Genomic DNA, 22,848 nt, shown 5'->3' on the forward strand with positions numbered 1-22,848 from the left:
GCAATATCATGAATGGCCAGCATACGGTTGTTGACAATGCAATGTTGTTGTTTATATCGGGTAGTAATGCAGTCAAAGTATACAGTGTGCAAGTATTTGAGGCTTGCTAAATTGTAAAATTCCATACAACGTTGAAGACAAACAATTGTGGTAAAATCTCAAGTGTTCACAGTACAGATTATGAGTAGCATTTAAAAACCCCAGTAGTAGTAGTAGGTGTAAGCATGGAGGATCTCCCCGCCCCTTATACCTCCATGGTGTATTTTTCAGTAATTTTGATATTAATTTTCTACTTCTGTATCCCGTCAACAGATTAAACCATATTATATAGCACCCCTCAAATTTACAGTTTGTTGACAAACAAACAATGAAATTAATGACAATGTTCTCCCCACATACTGTAGCAGACACGGGTTGCCATTAATATGGTCAAGCACCTAGGAGTTGTAATATCAGCAAAATGCTCCCCATTTTTTATGTAAACTATGGATTATTGTGATCATATTTTTCTATGTTATTTACATCGTATATTCACCTAGTGAATTTTTATGCTCACAAATATTGATGACTGCCAAGGACTCCTTTCAGGATGGGGAGAACGTAATTAATATATTCAGTTAGGGTTTTGTGATGCTTGAAAGGGGAGAAGCTTGTCAATGTAGAATAAGAACGTGTCAATATAAATATGTGTATGACAACATTTCTGTGTCAGGAAAGAATCCATTAAAGTGATGAGTTTGCAGTTTTTCATGAAATTAGAATTTACGATTTTCAATAAATGTCTTGATGATATTTTTATGCAGAAGTAAGAGAAAATGGCAGATGAAAATTCTGATTCTGTTGCGACATTTGCTAAATTATTAGAAGAATGGGAAAGAAACCATGGAAGTGCCTCATCTCCAGTACCAATCTTGGAAAGGTACAGTGGATTTTTTTTACCTTCCCAATTACATGTAACTTGAAAGTGTGCAAGAGAGTAATTACCAGAGACATGGAAGTCCTTTTTTAAAAAAAAGAAAGAATACAAACTAAGGACAATTTCAGGAAGCACTTAAGTCTGTCCTGATATGAAGATTAAGCTGCCAAGCATATTACTAGTAAGTAGTTTGTAAGGTACACCATGACAGGGCGCCCTCACACATCTGTCAACCCCTCTCAGAGAGGAGAGAGGAGGCCAATGAGGGCAGAGTGACATGGCGTATCTTAATACAGTCTAGCATATAACCTGCTGAGATTCAAATACTTACAAACTTTGTAGTTTGCAAGGATTTTGTTAGTTATAGATGTCGTGAGTTATTTGTAATGTAAAGTTTTTATACATTGTTCTTTTCACTTAAAGGATGGCCAAGATTTAAAGACATAAAATATAGTGACATATAAAGTACAATTTTTCATTTTTCACTCTTCTAATATAGGATGGCTAAAATTGTAGAGAAGGAGACAGAGCAGTTCCTGAAAATTGATCCTGATCCATTTGATGATCGACATCCTGCCAGAACTGATCCAAACTGTGCACTTGGACAGCTTCTCAGATCACTATTTAAGAATGACAATTTTATGAACAGGGTAAGACCATATTTGTAGATTTATAGATTTACAGATCTATCTGATCCCCCCCCCCCCCCCCCCCCCCCCCATTCTCAACAAATTATTTCATCCTGTGATGGCTTGCTGACCCCTAATTACTTTGTCATGTGATGCATTCCATGTGAAAACTTTATGAGGTGATAATTTCGCTTATCATGGGGTGGCTAAAATGAGTAAACATGAAAGATGTGTACGTACTGTAGTTTGCCTGCAAAGTTCCCCATAATTGCATATATGCAAACTTCTCTTTTTACAGTAGTGGAATCCACCCTGTAATTTCTTGAAAACAAGTAACAACACAAACTTTAATTTGTCACATTTCTCAAAGTTCTGCCCTATCTTCCTGCGTTCATAACTCTCTTGATAAGAAGTGCAGTCAGTCCAATTACAATAACAAACCAAATAGGAGACATGAACTTGAGATTGATAAAATTGAACAAGTCCTGTACTCTACATTTAATTATTGTTCTTCTTTATGTATTTGTTTAGTATCATATCATATTAGTCTGTTGATTTATTGAAAAAAAGAAAAAACCAACAACATTGTTCATCGGAAATGTAAACTATGTTGTCTTCATGTGTAACACAATGTCTTCATGCGTAACATAATGTTGTCTTCATGTGTAACATAATATGGTCTTCAGGTGTAACAATGTGAGATTCATGTGTAATATAATGTTGTCTTCATGTGTACAGCTAATTAACAGCTACATCATGACAAGGCGAGAGTTGGATGTGAAGACGGCTGCCTGTAGATTATTACTGGATGTATTGCCAGGGTTAGAAACCTCTATCATATACCAGGAAACAGTAAGTAGTGCAAAACATAGAGGGTTGTAGAAAAATTGTTATCCTAGTATTCAATCAGTTGAAAGTTTGTTTGAAATATCTGTCATAGTCTGTCAAACTGACTGTTGAAGTTTAATCACTGTTTTAACTTAGAAACTAAATTTTCTATGAAAGTGTTTCTAAGTCATGAAGATATTGTCCCATGATTAGGGAATTTTCAGAGGAAAAGTCAACTCATGTTTAGGGATAATGTAGTGAAAAAGTGACCCATTCATTTTGGGTGGCATATACCCATCTCCCCCATGTAGGTTTTACCATTCATATTTGTCTGTTCTCGAAGATCATCATCCCCACCCCCACCCCTACCCCATATATGAAATATTCCTATGTAATGAGTAACTGTAATAAACTAAGATACATGCCAACACCAATAGTTACCAACAGTCAATTTTATTTTTCTCTCCAACAGGAGGGTTTAATACCCCAGTTTTTCAGCTGGGCTAAGGATGCTGAAGAACCCCTTAGGTCATATGCCACTGGTCTTTTAGCTAGTGCCATGGAAATACAGGAAATAGCTGGCAACTATAGTGCAGAAAATGCTGTGCTGGTAAGTTTAACAGTAACTACATTATTTGGCTCCTGCATGAGAGTTCACAATAGGATACTGTCAACAATGACAGTTTAATTTCTGCTGTATCCTGGATGAAGGTCTCCTGCTGGGGATTGAAATGTTGGCAAGTTTAATTAAACCAGACACTTGTTTTATTATCATGTTGAAAGTGTCATTTGTCATCTTCCAGGTGCCAGTAATGCTACAGCGTCTAAAAGATCTAAAAGAACAGTTCCAAGAAGAAGGGACATCTTCAGACTCGTGGAGTTCCGAATCCAGATCAGAAGTAGAGGAGAGGCCTTTCAGTTGTTTTTCCAAATCAAACAAAAGTCCTGGAATACCTACAGAATCTGACAGTGCTGCAAAGGACAATAGTTTGCCTTCAACAAGCCAGAATGTCGACTCTACAAATACAGTAGAAGACAAAGCTACTGCTAACAAAGGCAAAGTCAACGCAAAGAAGAAATCAGGGTCGGGAGGGCCAAGGTCAAAGATGAAGAAAGGAAGCAGTATGACCCCAACTCAAATGTTAGCATTAGAGAACTTAGGATATGATGGGGAATGGAGTAACACAAGTTGGGAGATAGTTTCCCCCTATTTGATAGGTACACACTGTATGTACCCTATGACATTGGTTATGCAGCAAAGACTAATCATACAGTATCTTACACCACTAGGTGAATACCAAGAGGTAAGACTCACATTCATGTTATTTTTACTTCAAATAGATGCTTAATTAGTTTTAGGTCCTCCCCTCCTCTTCTTCCTCCCCCTCCTCTTCTTCCTCTTCTTCCTCTTCTTCATCATCATCCTCCTCCTCCTCCTCACCTCCTCTCCTCATCACCTCCTTCCTCTTCCTCTTCCTCACCACCTCACCTCCTCACTGCTGGAAATGTCTATAGATGCGATATTCATTTTCGTGTCTTTTTTGTTTTAGTTGCTGGCTACAGTCCTACAACAAGGTGCAATGGATCTTGTCTTACATTACATTGACTTAAGAAAAACCTGTGATGTCAGACTGACTTTCGAAGGTTTAAAGGTAAGATTTCTAATATATACCGGTATGTCATTTCATCCTTAAAGTATGTTCATCAGGTCAGTAAAATATCGTAAGAATTAGTTCTTGTGATACAAGGACTAATTATTACTATCTGGAGTTTTGTTGTGTATTTTACATAGATTATTGTTCATTCTTTGTTGAATACTACTGTTCGCAGAATTTTGAAATATATCTATCAACTCTTCAGCTTAGAAAAATCTCACATTTCAAACTCTGCAACATCAAATCTCATATCCTTCTATCACTCTCTTAAAATGTATCTCTGTATGTAGGGCTCCACCACTCACAAAGGACACACACATTACATCAGCTTTAAAATTGCGTAGTATGCTAAATATGGCACTCCTTGAACCAATAAATGTTAGCAAAATATGTTTGTCATCACTGTACATGATCAGGTGATTGACTTTTAGTCAAATATTTTGTAAATGTGTGGCTGATTAATTCATAAAGGACATACTTCCAGATCTAACCCAGTGTGTTATTTTCTTTTCTCAGTATTTAGGAGCACTTCTCTGTCACAAGAAGTTTGCCGCAGAGTTTGTGAATATTGGAGGGTTACAGAAACTACTTGAAGTTCATCGACCATCTATGGCAGCCACTGGGGTCTCTATGTGTCTTTATTACCTTGCATACAATGAAGACACTATGGAGAGAATTTGTCTGCTACCAAGTCCAGTTTTGAATGAACTCATAAGGTCAGTATTAAAGTCATATTTGTTTGTATATTGGATGTCGTAACAGTGTGTCTAAGACATGTTGTAGTGAACCAAGTAAAATATTCAGAGCTGACATAATAGGTCTGTCTCCCACATGGAATTTTGAATTGTAATCAAAGTTTTTTCTTCTGTCTCCACATGCACTAAAAAACTGATTTGAACTGATTTAGTTGAATTAGTTCAAAACCATATTAAGATTTCTACCTGATTGGGGGAATGCAGTAATTCATCTTTGTACAATCTTGTTAATGTGATTGGGTTTATTTTGGGTCCCAGTCGTCACTTTTTCTTTGTTTGACTGAAATTCAAATAGTTTCTTGGAGAGACTTTGTGAAAACAAAATTTCACGTACTAGGTAGAATCTGACTTTCTTTTAGGTATTGTGTCAAATTGAGAGAATACACTAAAATAGATGCAGAAAGTGAATGAACAAACAATTACTGGTACCAGTAGAACAATTTTAGGATGGAAAGTATAAAAAAACAGTGTTTCACTTATGTATCCAAATTTACAATGTCATAATGTTGTACATGTAATCTAGAGTGCAGAAAGTTTCAATAAACTGCCATTTTTTTTTAGTAAACTGCAAATTTGTTCAGACTAATTTTCACAGTTTAAATTACAGTTGAACAAAAATCTGACTGTGGTTACCTTACCACTTTGTGATTATTGTCTCATACATTTTTGAACATGAATAACCATTACTTTGATTCAAAGAACCATATCGCTGCATACTAATTTCATATATTTGTGTTTCTTTTTTTTTGTTTTGACAGATATGCATTGTGGTTGTTGGAATGTTCACATGAATCTGGACGTTGTCATGCTACTATGTTTTTTATGCTCAGTTTTCCATTCAAAGCTGTCTTAGAGTTATTTGACATGCAAGATGGTCTCAGGAAACTTTACAATTTGGTAAGTGTAACTTTAGGGTCTCAGGAAACTTACAATTTGGTAAGTAAAACTTAGGGTCTCAGGAAACTTTACAATTTGGTAAGTAAAACTTCCAATTTACAAATTTGGTAAGTAAAAGAACCATCATGACTCCATAACCAGCAATGTACAGATTACAAGTTGATCACTCTAACCATTCAACCATCATGACTCCACAATACAGTACTACTACATGTATATGCCTGACCTGTTCCCTCCCTCCCTCCCTGGTGGTGTTTACCATAACCTGTTACTCTTTTCATCAACAGATCAGTACTCTTGAAATTCTAAATATTGAGGACCAAGGAGCACTATTAACTGATGATGAAACTTTTGCCAGTAGACAAACTGTCAAGCATACGTGTGTAGCAATGAATAAATACTTTGAAGCACATTTAGCTCTCAAAGTGGATAGCGTTAAAAGACAGTTTTCCAGAAATCAAGGTCTGCCACCTCCTGAACCCATTCCACCATATAAGGTAATAATAGTTTCTTAATCGACTGTTTACTGATGGTAGATGTATTTCACATTGATTCAGACACACACTATTTCTGTGTGGGATGTGATGTGATTGGGTGTATCTTAGTGCCATGTGTGCTTGCATGCCTCTCAACTATTCAAACATATCTGAAGGATGTAAACTGCCTTCTCTACTAACGGGAGTGTGTGACGTCATATTTGCTTGCATGCCACTCAACTGTGCAAATGTAACTGAAGGATGTCGACAGCCTTCCCTACCAAGGGGAGTGTGATGTTTTTTTCAAGGAAGCAACTACCGAAACCTCAAGAGTTGTAGTCATTGAAAGCTAGGGAAGGGTCTTTTTCACTCACACTGTCATTTCATTGTCATCTTTCTGCTTAGTACATTTCATGTTTAAATTTTCCAGCACAACTGTTCTGTTAGATTTACTTTGAAGTGCTATGCATGAAAGTTATGTTTTTGCCATGTTTTAGCTGAGAGCTGCATTATTTACATAATGTTGTATCTTTCATGTGTAGGCTATTCCACTTACCCATGAGGCAGTCGTAGAGAATATGGAAACCATATTAGAGTACGCCCCCATGAGGCTATATTGGGAACCAGTCCATGAATTCAATAAACTTCAAGGTATACAGTTGATGTTACAAGTGATTGTACTCAGTTGTGATTGGAGGAACTATAGTGGAAGGTAAAATAATTTACAGTACCTTGGTGACATCGCATTTGTATTTCTGATGTATTTTCACTACCCATGCTGATTTTTGGTTTAAAAAAAATGAAATTGAAAATCTTTGTTAGTATCGATCATGATCTGTCAGAAAACTTTATGTCAGATGAAGCTATTGGTAATGTTTGTACTCTGGTTTCTGCTTTAAATGCACAAGCTGAGTTTATAAGCTTTTTACTCAAATGAAAACACTTACATAAAACCACATTTCAGTATAATGTTAATGTCAATTCATCTTCTATAACATTGTGATTGTCTTCTGGCATTGTTAGAACAGTTGACTGCATAGTAGAAATTTCCCTAAAATATTTTGATATGTATCATAAATTACGTCATAGGATCGTTTATGAGTTATACCTTAATACAAGGTTTGAGTTCAGTCAATTGCAAGTGATGGTTAAGGTGTGCTTCAGTAGGTGCAATAATGCGAGTACCTTTTAGATATGCTTAAACATGTATAAACTCAGCTTGTGGCCCTCTAACAATAAATGATAGATGAATCGGGGTCACAAATTGAGATGATCGTTAACAGACTCAAACAAAGATATTGGAATACATATTTTTCAATCAGTGTATTTGTCTGTGGACTTCCAAATGACTGACATAAGTCTGTACATGGTTCATATACTTATCTTTGTAGGAGTGAGGCCATCAAGGCAGCGTTGGATGTCATAGCAATATTAACAGTGACTTCAAGAGCACAGCTTCAACTGTGTGAGCAGGTTGAACTCACAGATAGTACTTCCACTGTTGGAATGAAGTAAGAGATACTTATCATTTATCAGTGTTAAAGTTAAAGTGCCTTATCATCAAAAAATGACCTATATGATGTCTGAAAATAGTGGACATTGTGTTCAACAGTTCGACATACTCACTGCAATGCAAAGAAAGTAATAAATGTGTTTATAAAACACCTGTACAATTAAAGAAAAGGCTGACATCTAGTGATTATACATCACGTTCCATTGCATCAGCAGGCAATCTTATCCAAGTAAAGAATTACGACAGTGCAAATGCAGACAGTGCAATCAATATCAACAGATACCGATCTTACTTATTGGGGTGATATTTTTGGACTTAGCTGCTGAGCACATAATTTTCTACCCATTCCATACAAATACTTATAGTACACATCAGATCAAAATACAGAAAATGGTTTTAGAAAGAGCAAAAAAAAGCTCACTGGAGGAGATATTTTGAAGTATATTGAAAAGATCTTTTTATTAACAGGTGATAAACAATCAAACATTGATGCTTTATCTGTGTAGTACAAGAATTTATGTATCTCATCAACTACTACAATACCATATTTCTTCCACCATTTTGTTTGTTTTAGCATTGTATGTGGAATGGCTGAAGGTGTTATTTTTGCGGATTCTGATGTACAGAAGTCTTCACTCCGAGTTATCATAAACTGTGTGTGTGGACCAACAACTAGGGTGAGTGTTCATAAACTGTGTGTGTGGATCAAACACTGGGATGAGTGTTTTGTAAACTGTGTGTGTGGACCAACTTAAAACTTAACAAAATATTTGTGATGTCAATTGATATGGCAGAAACCACTTTAATACTTAGGATATTCACTATTGTGATCATTTTGTCACATTATTTATTTTTTTCTTACCTTTCAGCTCGGGGGTAGTGTTACAAGGTTTACAAGTGGTGTAAGACGAAATCGAACAACTCTGCGTAGTGGTGGTGATGTACTCGGTAAACTATGGGACTGTGTACAGTCAAACAATGGTATTAAGGTGAGTAAAATATGCTGATGTACTGTAATCTGCATATGGTCGTGAACAATGTGAAGTCATGTATGCTCACAACCCAAAACAAGTTTAAGAGAATTTCAGGAGACACCTCAGGGTCTTCAGGGTTTCAACGATTAGTATTTACTCAGAAATGAAGTCCTCCTATCATCTACCGTACAGAGGTTTTCAGACAGTTTTTCAGGCTTGTGTAAAACATGACTATTTGTCTGTTACTTGTAGGCGTTACTGACATTACTGATGGTGAAAACCCCAATTACAGAGGCTGATGCCATCCGGGCATTGGCATGTAGAGCACTTTGTGGACTCACAAGAAGTGAATCAGTCAAACAGATCATCAGCAAGCTACCACTATTTACACATGGACAATTACAATGTAAGAAACAGTATTTTGACATGGATGAAAATTTCATCAAAATCTTGTATGTTGTAGTTTACTGAATATACAGTGTAGTAACTGTAGAATGTGGATGTTAGCTTTGAAAGACGTGTGGTCATACAAAATGTGGCTTTTAAAGCTACTTTTCAAACAAATGCCATTTTTTGTAAAAACAAACAAAAAAACAATAAAAAATACAAAATAAAAACTAAAAACAGGAGAATTTAATACATCTCATTCTTGTGATTTATCCATTTGTTTTTTCTTATAATATTTACTTATCACGATCAAACCTACACAGAAAGATTCCTCTTTGTTGGCATTCCTCTTATTACAGGAGTGTACACAATCAATGATGGATTTTGAATACTTTATACACTGCATGGTTTCTCTGTTGTAAATTTGTAACATTCTGTGTACTTTCAAGTAGCCATCGAGCCTATGAATTTTACATTTAGTTCCAGAATAAGCTGTTTTTCATCTCTTGGCAGATCTCTTGAGATCTCACATGAGCCATTGTGTCCATAGCAACCACATGAGGGTGGTCAAGCTGAAAGTGTCAAATGCTTAGCAACACTATTGTTCTCAACATCCTGGCCTCCACGAAAGCTTGACCCCGATCACATGTTTGACAAACGTTGTTGCAAGGCATATTTGCATATTTCACGAGATATGCAACATGACGTAAAATACAGGATGAACTTATTTGAATTTTGTTTTTTTTCTATGATTTTAGTAATGGTGAGAGAACCAAGCCTACAGGATAAAAGATCAGAACACATGAAATTCTGCAGATATGCATCAGAACTTATAGGTAAATGTGGTGCTACGTTATGAAATACATATAGTCTAGTCATTTCATTATGATGTGAACATTGATATCTACCCCAGCCCCCATGCTTTTATATAAGAAATTGTATGTGTCACTCCAATGAACACTTTTTATTTCACACCAATTTTTAAAAAGGGTTAATTTGTCATTATTATATTGTGAAATATTCTCTGAGAAGAATAACTCTGGGTTTGAAGCAAATAATTATTACTTTTAATGGTCATGTGATATTATAACTTACAATTTGTATTTTGTTTGTTAGAGAGAGTAACAGGGAAGTCCTCGATTGGTCCTGACACGTCATTGACTGATATACACAGACTTAACATTGTAGCACAAACCAGAATATCGTATCCAAGTAAAGAATTACTACAATTAATACATTGCCATCTCATGTCACAGGGTAAGCATACTGTACTTCATAACCAGTTGTACCTTAGCAAAGATGTAAGAAAATTTGATTTCAAAACCACTTATGCACAGTTAATTTCCGATGATAGGACATTGTAATTTCTAATGATTTCAAAAGTGAGGAGACACTTTCCAATGTGTATCTCATTTATCTTTTAACAAGGTCAACATATTCAAATGATATTGAAGTGACTAATTATTGTTATAACTATTGATATCAATTTAGGTTTATTGGACACTGCAGCAACTCTACAAAGGGAAGCTGAGCTGCCATCACCAACGTCTGCATCCAGTACTCCACCTACAGTCAAACCAGTAAGTGTACACTGTGTAGCTAGCAGGTCTAGAAATCATTTTACAGTGTTTCTCATAGGAATTACAGTTAGAATCACTTTATGTGTCCCTCTTGGGAAAATGAAAACATTGTAGCAGATAAAAACAAAACCGTATAAAACTCGATACTCTGTAAAATAGTCCTACACATGACAAATACACTATCATCAAATCATCAGCAAAACAACAACAACAACAACAACAACAACCTGAAAAGGAATATGATTAATCTTTGTGTTTTAGGAGAACCAAATTTAGATTCTTACATTGCATAAGTCCCCTCTCTCTCTCTCTCTCTCTCACTCATTCAATGTTTTGATCTTACAGGATCGGATGTATTCCACACCTAAAGGAGGTGTAGGAAATGCACCCATCCATGCATCAATCTCACTGCCAAGTACTCCACAACATGAAAAGTTTAGATTTAGTGACAGATCTCTGCTATCAACTCCAGAAGCTAGTAGCAGTCAAGTCAACAATGCCAGTAGTAGTAACGGACCTATTAGGGTAAGGAAAGAAATTAAGTGTACTCCCAGATTGAAAACTGTTTGTTATTCCAAAGTCGCTCATTTCCTTGAAGACTTAATTGTGTCAAATAGAGATGGACAAGAAAGTTTTTTAATATAAATGAACAGCAAACACTCTTTACCTGCTCTCCTATTTTTATAGCCCTTGAAAAAGACTGTCTGTGCACAGTCGAAATGTCGGGATTCAAATAAAGCAGAAGTTTTAACAAGACTTGGACTTGTCCTTTTATTCAAATTCAAGCAAACAGTGTGTGACAAAATATCTCTTTCACAGATTATTAGTTTTTAAACAGCTGTTCATTTGACTAAATTTCACTCAGTATGATACAGTGAAAGTACGTACACATAAAATCTTGACTACAAAGCAACTTTTAAGTATCCATACATATTTTGATTGATTTTCAGTCGACTTTGAAGAAGAAAACTCTCAAACCCAGTACATCTCAGGTGGCTTACCAACAAAACATGGCAGCACTAAAAAGACAGAGTAATCGTAAACTGGCCTCACCACCAACGCTGGACTCCATAGTCAGTAACTACCTCATGGAACAACATGCTAGATGTAAAAATCCTGTAGTGACTTGTCCACCATTCTCATTACTGGAGTAAGTATATCATGGAATCAATCCGATTAAGATCTGATGTAGTGGTCAGGTGTTCACTTAACCTATTTACAGTGCTATGTGTTCCATTTAGTCTCTCATGACACACTTGTGACTAGAATTTCAAACAGCTGATAATATGATTTGAAATCTTGAGTCAGACATATAATTGCCCAGTCAGGTAGTCGTCAGCAGCGGGGTGTCACATATGATCATTCAAATGAAGTCATTATGTAGAGGAACACATGCAGTGGCATACTCAGCTGTACAAGTTGTCTGAGTTGCTATTGGCAATACTATTATTATTGCTTTATAATGAATATTAGCTGTAAAGTTTTCAGTGACAATTTGAGTGTTTTCCTTCTTTTCATGTAGACCTCATAGATGTCCTGATCCTAAGTTCAGAAGAAGAGCACCAGCTAGTATTACATCTAGACTCATGAGAAGGCCTGTAAGTTTATTGTGTTCATCCTGTTTGTCGTCAGATCTGTGTACTCTGTGTGTTGTGTGTATGTACATAAGGTAAACTATGTAACAGTACGTACGTACGTACGTATGTACGTACGTACGTACATATGTATGTATGTATGTATGCATGTACATGTATGTATGTATGTATGTATGTATGTATGTATGTATGTATGTATGTATGTATGTATGTATGTAGTATGCATGCATCTGTCTGTCTGTTTCTGTCTGTCTGTCTGTCTGTCTGTGTCTGTGTATGTACATGTCTTTTGTTAGCCTATTTGTGTACCATTTATCCTTGCTAACAATTAAATCTGATGTTTAAGCAAAGTTACCTAAATCCTACACGAAATAAGGTTTGTCAAATCGTGCGTGGAAACACAGTGTATTCAGTTTTTACAGAATTTTACAATATTTAATTTCACTTCAGGCCTTTCCAGTTCATGGTGGTGTAGATGGAGCAAGACAAAATAGAAACTTTGTATATAGTAGGTAAGTTGGATAAATTTTCAGTAGTTATGGAGAGTTTCTCCTTATTAGTGCATAGGCTCTGGAAGCTCTATGTGATCAAAACTATCCAATCATGTATTTGTTGTGTATTAAAGGCCAGGGATTCAGTCCCAGGTTCTCACATCATTATAATCTTATCAATGAATCCACAAGGGTTACACAGGATCATTCTTTTAGTTCTGGCCCAACTTTTTCTATAGTTCTGCCAGACAACTGCCTTTCATACCGACATTTTGATTCTAGTCCAAACTGGACGTTTCAACTTGATTGATGTTTCTATTCTGCTAATCACCTTCAGATTTACACCTGTGCAGACAATACGAGATGCAGAAGAAGATGGTTATTTGACATGCTGTGCATTTTCTAAACATTTAGACGTGAGTTGAGATGTTATGGTATTCTATACATTAGTTCCGTCAAGACAGAAATAATATATTTTAAAGTGTGGGTCAGTGTGATGACTATGTGAAATACTTACTAGTTTTTGTAATTGATGGTACATGTACGACGTGAAGACAAAGAATTGCAAAATTTTAAAACCTTGATGTGCAGTTCAAGTTATGCTAAATCTGCACATGAGCTTGTCAGGTTTATTTGAGAACAGCAGTTGTTTCAGCTAGTGTACATGTAGCTAACTTTACACTAGCTAAAGAAAGTTTATGTGGTAAATCTCACTGTAAGCATGTGAAGCCCATAGAAATAACATTAGCCGAAAGTTTGGTACTGCATCAATATCGCACTATTGCATAATGTTATTTCTATGGGCTTCAAGCTACCTAATGAGATTCACTAAAGGTGCATTAGATACACAGCATTGGTTCATTCTTTTTCTCTTGTCAAGTTTCTACTGTGTTCTCTTCAGTATATCCAGTTTTAAGGTTGTGATCTGACTTTTTGTTTGTTTTCTGTTTGTCAAACAGCCCACTAACATGTTCCTATATGTTGGAACTTATGCTGGAGAATTGAAAGTGTATAACCTGAACTCAGGAGCTGTAAGTAGTCATTTGGAATGAATTCAAGTAGAATGCACCTGAAAGTCACAGTTCTTCAAATTTCTCCAATCTTTGCCTTTTGAAAGTTTGCTCCTGGTCCTTTTGCAACAGTGGGAGAAGTTTGGAGTCCATCTTCTTATTTTCAAGCTAATCAACCATCTTTTATTTTCTCATAACAACGACATTGTATTTGGCGGCCATATTGGATTCTAAAATGGGTTGATTTCAATATCTGTTTGACCTTCTATGTTAAAAATCTGTGCAATAAAACCTGATTTTTTTTCTTGATTTCAAGTGAGAATTAGTTCAATGTGGTGTTTACTTGAACAAATTAACAGCAAAAGTTTAAGATTTTAATTTCCCCAAAAAAGAAACTTAATTTTACAAAAAAACGTGGTATGAATGATATGGTGCTGTTGAATGATTGAGCTTGTTCATTTTGCAAGGTAAAAATTGATGTGAATGGTCTTTTATGAAATCCAACTATTGGAATGTTAATGTTTAGACTCAGTTACTGGCATTTAGTGATCATGAACTCTGTGTTGTTGACTTTGTAGGAAGAAGAGAGTTATGTGTGCCATACATCATCAGTTACATCCTGCCAACCATCAACGGTGAGAACAGTTCAACATTTTCAACTAAAATTTGCAGAACAGTGCTGGAACTAAAAAATTGAATTTTTCGCTGAAATTAGCATCTGAAACATTCGGTGTTGATGTCAGCGCAGTACCGAAACTTGTAGTATTGTCATCATATATTGGTATATCCAAATTTCACAAAATTGTACTGCTTGATGTTCAGACTTGTACATAACAAAGAGTGTGAAAAGCACAGACACATTAAAAATTACTTGTGTTTTACAAGAAAGGGAAAATTTGAAATGTAGAAGAAAATGTACCCAGCTTTTCTGAAATATGAATTGCATTTAATTGTGTCCTTTTGTGTACTTGGAGTTAAAATCTACTGAAAATGTGAAGCCTAAACGAGTGACACTAAAATCCTGTTGATTCGATTAACTATTAGGGCCCTCAATAGTCAGATTGTTGGATTAACATTTTGGGCTCCTTAGTCAAATTGTTGGATCTTCTTTCAGGCCCCCTCAGTCAGATCATTAAAAGGATGTCACATGACTTGCCCACAGATAAACAAATAAATTGTTTACTCTAGCATGGTTTATCATTATGTAGCATATTACTGTTTTCTTTGTAGGATGGCAAACTAATGTTGACCTCATCGCTATGGGGACGACCTATGTCAGCACTATGGAGTATGGATGATGTATTTGAAAGAAAGTAAGTTGCGAATTTATGTAAGCATCTAAGCAATAAAATCATAAAATGAGTTTAAACTCAAATGAATCTGCAGAAAATACAATAGTCTACTGTATGATAAATAAGACCCACTTTTATTCCTACAGATTTGCCTTTGATGAAGACCAGTACATGGAGTTTGGCAAGTTATCTGAAGATAAAATTATTGGTACTAAAGATGAAACAGCACATGTAAGTATAGAGATATTCTATTCTCAATCATTTCACAATATGATTATTAGGTATTTGATGTGCATTATGTTTTAGCTGAAAACAATCCCAGAAAATGAAAATTCGCCCTCTTCATGTCGGGCAGATTACCATCCTTAGCTGCAGACACCCATATTTGGGATAATAATGCATGTTATCAATGGTAAAGTTATTCTGCATCACTTGTTTGTGTTTGTATCTTTCTGTGGCAGATTTATGACACTACAACTGGGAAGGCAATCCTCACCCTTGTGGACACTGAACTCTGCAATAACTACACCAAGAATTGTGCAACCTTTGACCCCACAGATGAACTGGTCCTGTCAGATGGAGTATTATGGGATATTCGGTCAAAGAAACCCATTCATAAATTTGACAAGTTTAATTCAAATATCAGCGGACGTTTTCATCCATCAGGACTGGAAATCATCATAAATTCGGAAATTGTATCCTTTTTTTGTCAGTGTACTGTGTAATAGTTTGTTTACGTGATGGTTGTATTGTTGTTAACTCTAAGTTTTGGATAATCAATCAATCAATCAATAAATCGATCAATCAGTCAAATTTCTATAGCGCTGATTTCCAGAGTAATGTTTGTTCAGTAGCACTGAATGGCTAAAGCACATTATAGGCTTTGGTGAACAAATAAGTCTTCAGTTTCATTTTGAAGCAATCCAGGCTGGAGGCTTGGTGAATGTCAAGTGGCAAAGAGTTCTATAGTTTGGGGGGGGGGGGGGGGGCGACATATGAGAAAAGAGGAGATGATCGTGAGATCTACAAAAAATTTCATTTGAGAAATACCATATTTGCATAGGAAGAAATCATCTATCATCACTGAGAACGAGAGACACTGATGACATTTGTTGAGTTCAAAGTTGAAAGGTCATCTGGATTGTCTTAGAAATGTTAAATCTAACTCATCAAAGCATTTTAGAGATTGTAAAGTTCAACAGAACCGTCATATCTAATCATTTGATTTATTATGAAAATGTTTTCCATAACTATATTTTACCAATCCAGTGGGACATTAGGACATTCCATTTACTTCACACTGTTCCAGCTTTAGACCAGTGTCAGCTAGCTTTCAATCATGCCGGTGATATCATGTATGGTGGTAAGTATTTGTTATATTGCTGTGTGATGTAATAGTATTTGTAGATATTAGAATGGTTGCTATGTGCAGGAAAAAGTTGATTGCACTGGAGAACTAAAAAGGAAACTCATCTTTTGATACATGATACATGTAGGATTTGAAATATGGTGACTAAAAATGATGTTGTACATGAAACAAACAAAAAAATTCATGAACAAACATTGACTTAGTATTTATATTTAGTATTTATAAACACTGACTGTGTACAAGGTAATGTGCAAGCCATGTTAAACATGTTCGAACAAAAATATGGAATTACAGCCAGGTCATTATTACAGCACATCACTGTATAGTCTGTAAGGTACGCCGTGATGGGGTGCTTTCACACATCGGTCAACCCTCTGAGAGAGGAGAGGAGACCAGTGAGGGCAGAACGACACAACGTATCTGACAGTTAGAGTCTAGTCCCTGTTGATCCCTTATATTTATCCTGGCTGAATGAAGAAAAGTAGTGGGCAATAATATTTATTGTCTTTTTTAACAGCAATGCTTCAGTTAGATGATGAAGATGATCTTAGCGATGAAAGGATGAAGAGTCCGTTTGGATCATCTTTCAGAACCTTTGATGCCACAGACTACAAACCTATTGGTAAGTTACTTGTAACCAAGACAACCAAAGATGCACAGGATTTTCTTCTAGACTACAAATAAAGGAATGCATTTATGATATCGTAGTCTATCTGTTCTAACTTAGTTTATGTATGGCTTTATGGTTCTGTCTAAACGTGGGCTAATAATAGTTGTGATGTTGTAGAAATGTACATTGTATTTGAAAGAAATTAGCCAACACTGGTGATTAGTGGGTTACTTTTAGATGATATTAATCATCATTAGCTCTGTTAGAGGTATTTGTCATGTCATTCAGTGTTGTAACTTTATAGTGTCTGTAAGTGTACGTTCATTATTATTTCATACATTAATGAAAATAAAGCAATACTAACAATACAATACAATTTTAAGGCTATTAGATGACTACATGGCTATTCCATGTTTTTGTTATTATACTATGCTGTCCCTGTCAACCAACCAATGTGAATGAATGAATGAATGAATGAATGAATGAATGAATGAATGAATGAATGAATGCAGGTGTATATGTGAAAATAAGAGATGGTGATACAGTTGTACAATGAACATCATCAAGTCATCACCACAAAGGGAGACGTGGTATTTCTAAGATATACAACTCACACTAACCAATATTAGTGTATTTCTTTCATTTGTGCACTAGTGTTATTTTATACACATCCCCTCTTGACATGTTTGTCCATATAAAATTTGTCATGTTTCATTTTTTTATGTGGTAAATTTGTACTCTTTTCTCTGTATCAATAGTAACCATTGATGTGAAGAGGAATATCTTTGACCTTGCCACAGATCCAACAGACACCTACCTTGCAGTGATAGAGGTATACTCACTATTGTGGGGTTCTTGGGGGGGGGGGGGGAAGAATAATCCTGAGGACAAACTTGGATGCCTAAATTCTAAATCCAACAAAGAAAACAGTTTATTATTTGTCTATTCTATATGATATTAATGGAATGTCAACGAGACAACAGGTGCTTCAAACACATTTTAATATCATCTAAATTTGTAAGAACCACTCTACAAGGGGACCTTGAAAATGCATCACTAGCTTTTTTATGACTTTATCTTTACAAGATGGTGGGCCAATATTTCTGTATTTGGGTACTCTCTGAGAGCCACTTTAGAAAAACTGGCTATCAGAAATGCCATCCTACGGTGAGAGTAATTACATCAATTGATAGCTTATAGTGACGTCACAAGAATAGTTTTAGTTTGTGTCTGTGTTAGTTTGCATAGCATGGTATAATTGATCTTTCATCTGTGTACTACAATGTCATGTAGTCTATGTTGATTACCTTCAACAAATTACCATGACATGTACGTAGACAGTCAGTCAGGGTAGTAACTTGAACAGATTCTACAGGATGTACACAACTCATTGAAAAGTGTAATCTCATCAAATTATGTGTAAACTCTAGAAATATTACAACATCATTATTATGTTTTGAATTTGACAGAATCAAGGTAACATCTTAGAAGACACATTGATGGAGAGTGTATGTAGATTGTATGAAATTGGTAGAAAGAAGGTTGATGATGAAGATGAGGAGGACGAAGATCAGGTAAGATGTTGGAATTGTATTATCAAAAATATGGATGGCCACAATAGGCCATGGAATGTTGGTAGCAGTTGTTAAAAATATGGAGTGGTCACAGTAGGCTATGAAACATTAGTAGCAGTCATCAAAATGTGGAGTGGTCACTGTTGGCCATGGAAATTTATTAACAGTTATTATCAATAACATTGAATGGCATGGAACTTTAGTAGAAGTCTTCAAAATTGTTGAGTGGTTAGAGTTGAGCCATGGAATCACTATCAGTCATCAATATTGAATGGACAAAGTAAGCCATGGGAATTTATTATCAGTTATTATCAAATATTCGGAATGGCCACAAATGGCCATGGAATGTTTATAGTGGTAATTATCAATGAAATTGAATGGCCACTGTGTGTCATGGAACTGTAGTATCAATCATTACCAATACTGTCATACTCAAGTCATCACCAATAATAACTTGTGCTTGTGGTGTTTCCTGCTGCACTGCCAGAGAGAGCACCACAAGTACTCGTACAAGTACCCTGAAAATGTTCCAAGAAAAATACAGTAGTTCTTCTTTTATAGGTATAACGTAAAGCTGTTTGCAAGCTTGATTGTGATTGATTAGAAAAAAATGACAACTATTGTCGATATTGTTAATTGTTTCAGTAAGGGGGTATAGTTGTTACATTACACTGTTGAATTCATTGGCCCCTGACGAGGACTCAAACATTGACCCCTTTTATAAAGTGTTGTCAATATGATCCTATTACAGGATGATGGACGAGAGGAGGATGATGATGACGACGATGACGACGGAAGTGACGATGACAGTTTGATATTTGATGACGACGATGAAGAGAATGATAATGACAATGAAGGAGGTGAGAACGGAGATGATGCCAGAGAGAATAGAGATGATAATGAAGATGGATCAATAAATGATGATGATGATGACCTCAGTGAGATTGACTTCTCAGATGATATAGATGAATGTAAGCGGATTTTTACCTCTCGTATGGGTTAGAGTGTGTGGTTATGTTGATATCTGTATGTATGTATGTATGTATGTATGTATGTATGTATGTATGTATGTATGTATGTATGTATGTATGTATGTATGTATGTATGTATGTATGTATGTATGTATGTATGTATGTATGTATGTATGTCTGTCTGTCTGTCTGTCTGTCTGTCTGTCTGTCTGTATGTATGTATGTATGTATGTATGTATGTATGAATGAATGAATGTCGACAGACAGACAGACAGACAGACAGACAGATCAGTCTGTCTGTCTGTTTGTGTCATAATTTTCTCAAAAAACAACAGCCAGTGCCAGTGCTGGAACAGATGTAAATGTATGGCAATGAATATGTTGTTGTCCATAGCATGACACAGGCAATTTACTGTACTTGTACTAAAATAAACATACTGTATATAGCTTCATCAGAAAGCTGAGGGAAGTTGTTAAAGTTTAATCATTTACTGGTTTTCTTCTCTTGCAGTGGTATCTGGTGATTCAGATGATGATGATATTCTGTTTGCACTGAGCAGTAGCTTCCACTAGATGACAACCTTACCAGTAGCCAATCATGTTGTACCAACATGATGACAACTGTACTATTAACCAATCATGTTGTACCAACATGATGACAACCATACCATTGGCCACTCACAGTCCGTGAACAGGATGACAACTGAACCATTGGCCAATCTCTTTTCTTCCCACAATGGTGACAAGTATACAATTAGCCAATCACTGTATACAACGACTATGCCATTAACCAGTCATGGTCTACCAACATGACAACAAACTATACCATTAGCCAATCACTGTCTACCAATATAATATGGTGGGCAGCCAAACCAGTAGCCAATCACTGCCTCACAGCAGAATGATGTCTTAATAATTGATCACCACCTTTGGAAACAGATTTGAAACAAGAATCTTTGAGTGTGAAAGACAAAATACAGAGTGTAGGGTTGTCACAACTAATAACAGACTATATCTTTCCAGATTGTCATTTACTTGTACAGCAGTATTGTCTCAGAATTTCTTACATTTAAGTGTAGTCAGTTAACAAAGCTGAAAACTCATCAGTCTACGTTCTTGTTTGATAGCCTTATTTTATTCTTGTTGTTGTACTCTCATGAATTAGTATTGCCTTCAGATGCTGAATGGTGAACGACAACAGTGATTTTCAATAGATAACAACCCATCCCGTTATCCTATACTGCTCTACCAACAATAACGACAACCATGCCATTAGCCAATCACCGTCTACCAAGAACTGTGACAACCATGCCATCAGCCAGTCACAGTCTTCCGACTGTTGTACTCTCATGAATTAGTATTGCCTTCAGATGCTGCATGGTGAACGACGACAGTGATTTTCAATAGATAACAATCCATCCTGTTATCCTATACTGCTCTACTACCAACAATAAATGACAACCATGCCATTAGCCAATCACGGTTTACCAAGAACTGTGACAACCATGCCATCAGCCAGTCACAGTCTACCGACAATGCCAGTAGCCAATCACGGTTTACCAGCAATGATGACAACCATGCCATTAGCCAATCAAGGTCAACTAACAGGAAGAAGAGGTGTTAGTTCACATTTTCAACTTTGTTCAGCTAACATGTGTTACTTTTTTGTGTTCTTTTTCAAAGAATCTATCATGGAATTATTTGAGATTTAACTTCAGTAAAAAGTTTAGAATGATATCCATATAATTTTTCCTTCTGAATAAATATACATGAGTGTTAAAATGATGAATCATTATACACTGAATAGTAATCTGTATCTTCTGTATATTTTACCTATACTGAAATAAAGTGTTCTTTTCATCATACCACACTTCGTTGTGTTCTTTTTACGAGAGATCTTTCTCTCACATTGGCCGTACATCATGGAACAGTCTTCCTTTCGATCTTTGTCACTCCAAGTCTCTCAACACCTATCTCTTTTTACATTAGTCTCAGCCTTCTTCAATCACCTAGTATCCAATGTCTGTCAATCCATATTTGAACATTAGTCTCAGCCTTCTTCAATTGCCTAGTATCCAGTGTCTGTCAATACACTTTTCCTCTTACCATACAGTAATTTTTCCCCATTTATTTCTGCCCCTCGAGCACTGCTTGTAGAGATTAGGCGCTCAATAAATCTTCTGTTATTTCTTTATTTATTTCATTTCATCTTGACACACTCATTTTGTTCTTCTTGGCAGTATAAGCTTACCTTCCCAAAAATAAAAAAGAGAAAATAGAAGTAATTTATAAAATGACATTAACTTCTCATGAATTATCTCAAATATTCACAAAACTTTAAAAAGAATAAAAGTGCACTGGAATCTTTAAATGACTGAATTTGTTGAAGGCCAATGTTGGATGAAGCTTTAAAACTCATATATAAAGTAACTTTTACTTGTTGAAAATGCAACAAACTGCAATAGATTTAAAAACTGATACAGTTGCTGTTCATCCTAGAGTGAACCCTTCCAGGACTATGATGTAAGGGACCTGTCTGATATTGTTGCATAACTTAGGAGGAAACAAACTTTGTGTATTTTAGATGAAATCACCACCTCTAACCAGAAGTAAACTTCCTCTCCACTGTCTATAGTTCCTCATATGGTAAGAGTGAGCAAGAAAGAAAGACAACTCACACCACAGTTGTTGATTTCTCCTCATAGCTACCTCTGTCAATAGACCAATCAAATTTTAAACATTTTTGAGACACTCAAATTTTGATAACTTTGAAATATCTCTTCCTTTAGCTTGTTAGTTTGTAAGTTTGTTTGATAGTGTGTAAGTACAAAAGGAGAACATTTTCAGTATGGGTGAATGCACAGTTTGTAATTATTCATAGAAGTCGACCTCTACTGACCCCAATATATTGACCAATAGAAATCTTCATTTGCTCAATTGCTACAATTTTCTATTTCATGAAGAAAACATCTTACTGAGAGTAGCTGAGCAATGGTTAAGGCTCCGTCCCCTCCCCCAACACACTGACATGCTAACGATGCATGTTTGCAACACTGTTGCATATCAAAGTATTGTATGAAAGAAGTAATCAAACCAACCAATGGTAGACTTCTAAGTTGGTTAGTGGTGGATAGGAGAGATCTTCATGAATAAGTTTGACTCCACCTGGTACCCAAACCTATCCATAAACTTGATCTTTAATCTATACTGCATGAGTAACACTGAAGTAAAGCACTTTCTCTATGTGCTACACTAATTTATAGTATTCATATCCAAGTGTAAAAGTATATACTGCTACAATGGTTTATTTACAAGCTTAGCATGTG

General features: G+C 35.8%; 1 protein-coding gene across 1 annotated transcript; it reads left to right on the forward strand.

Moving 5' to 3' along the window:
• The first annotated feature begins 815 nt into the window (after window positions 1–815).
• On the forward strand, window positions 816–21,212 carry LOC144448941 (DDB1- and CUL4-associated factor 1-like). Its single transcript, XM_078139361.1, has 33 exons — window positions 816–919; window positions 1,416–1,566; window positions 2,284–2,397; window positions 2,846–2,983; window positions 3,177–3,677; window positions 3,924–4,025; window positions 4,545–4,744; window positions 5,542–5,680; window positions 5,968–6,177; window positions 6,699–6,868; window positions 7,548–7,667; window positions 8,244–8,346; window positions 8,539–8,658; window positions 8,896–9,049; window positions 9,789–9,866; window positions 10,147–10,287; window positions 10,522–10,610; window positions 10,956–11,135; window positions 11,561–11,760; window positions 12,133–12,208; window positions 12,656–12,717; window positions 13,034–13,112; window positions 13,656–13,727; window positions 14,285–14,341; window positions 14,937–15,019; window positions 15,145–15,229; window positions 15,460–15,693; window positions 16,268–16,361; window positions 16,885–16,989; window positions 17,736–17,809; window positions 18,447–18,551; window positions 19,303–19,522; window positions 20,034–21,212. Exons 1-33 carry the CDS (start codon window positions 816–818, stop codon window positions 20,093–20,095), a joined length of 4,422 nt encoding a protein of 1,473 aa, XP_077995487.1. The 3' UTR covers window positions 20,096–21,212.
• The last annotated feature ends 1,636 nt before the right edge of the window (window positions 21,213–22,848 follow it).

Source organism: Glandiceps talaboti, chromosome 1 (genome assembly GCF_964340395.1).
Source record: "Glandiceps talaboti chromosome 1, keGlaTala1.1, whole genome shotgun sequence".
Taxonomy (NCBI): Eukaryota; Metazoa; Hemichordata; class Enteropneusta; family Spengelidae; genus Glandiceps; species Glandiceps talaboti.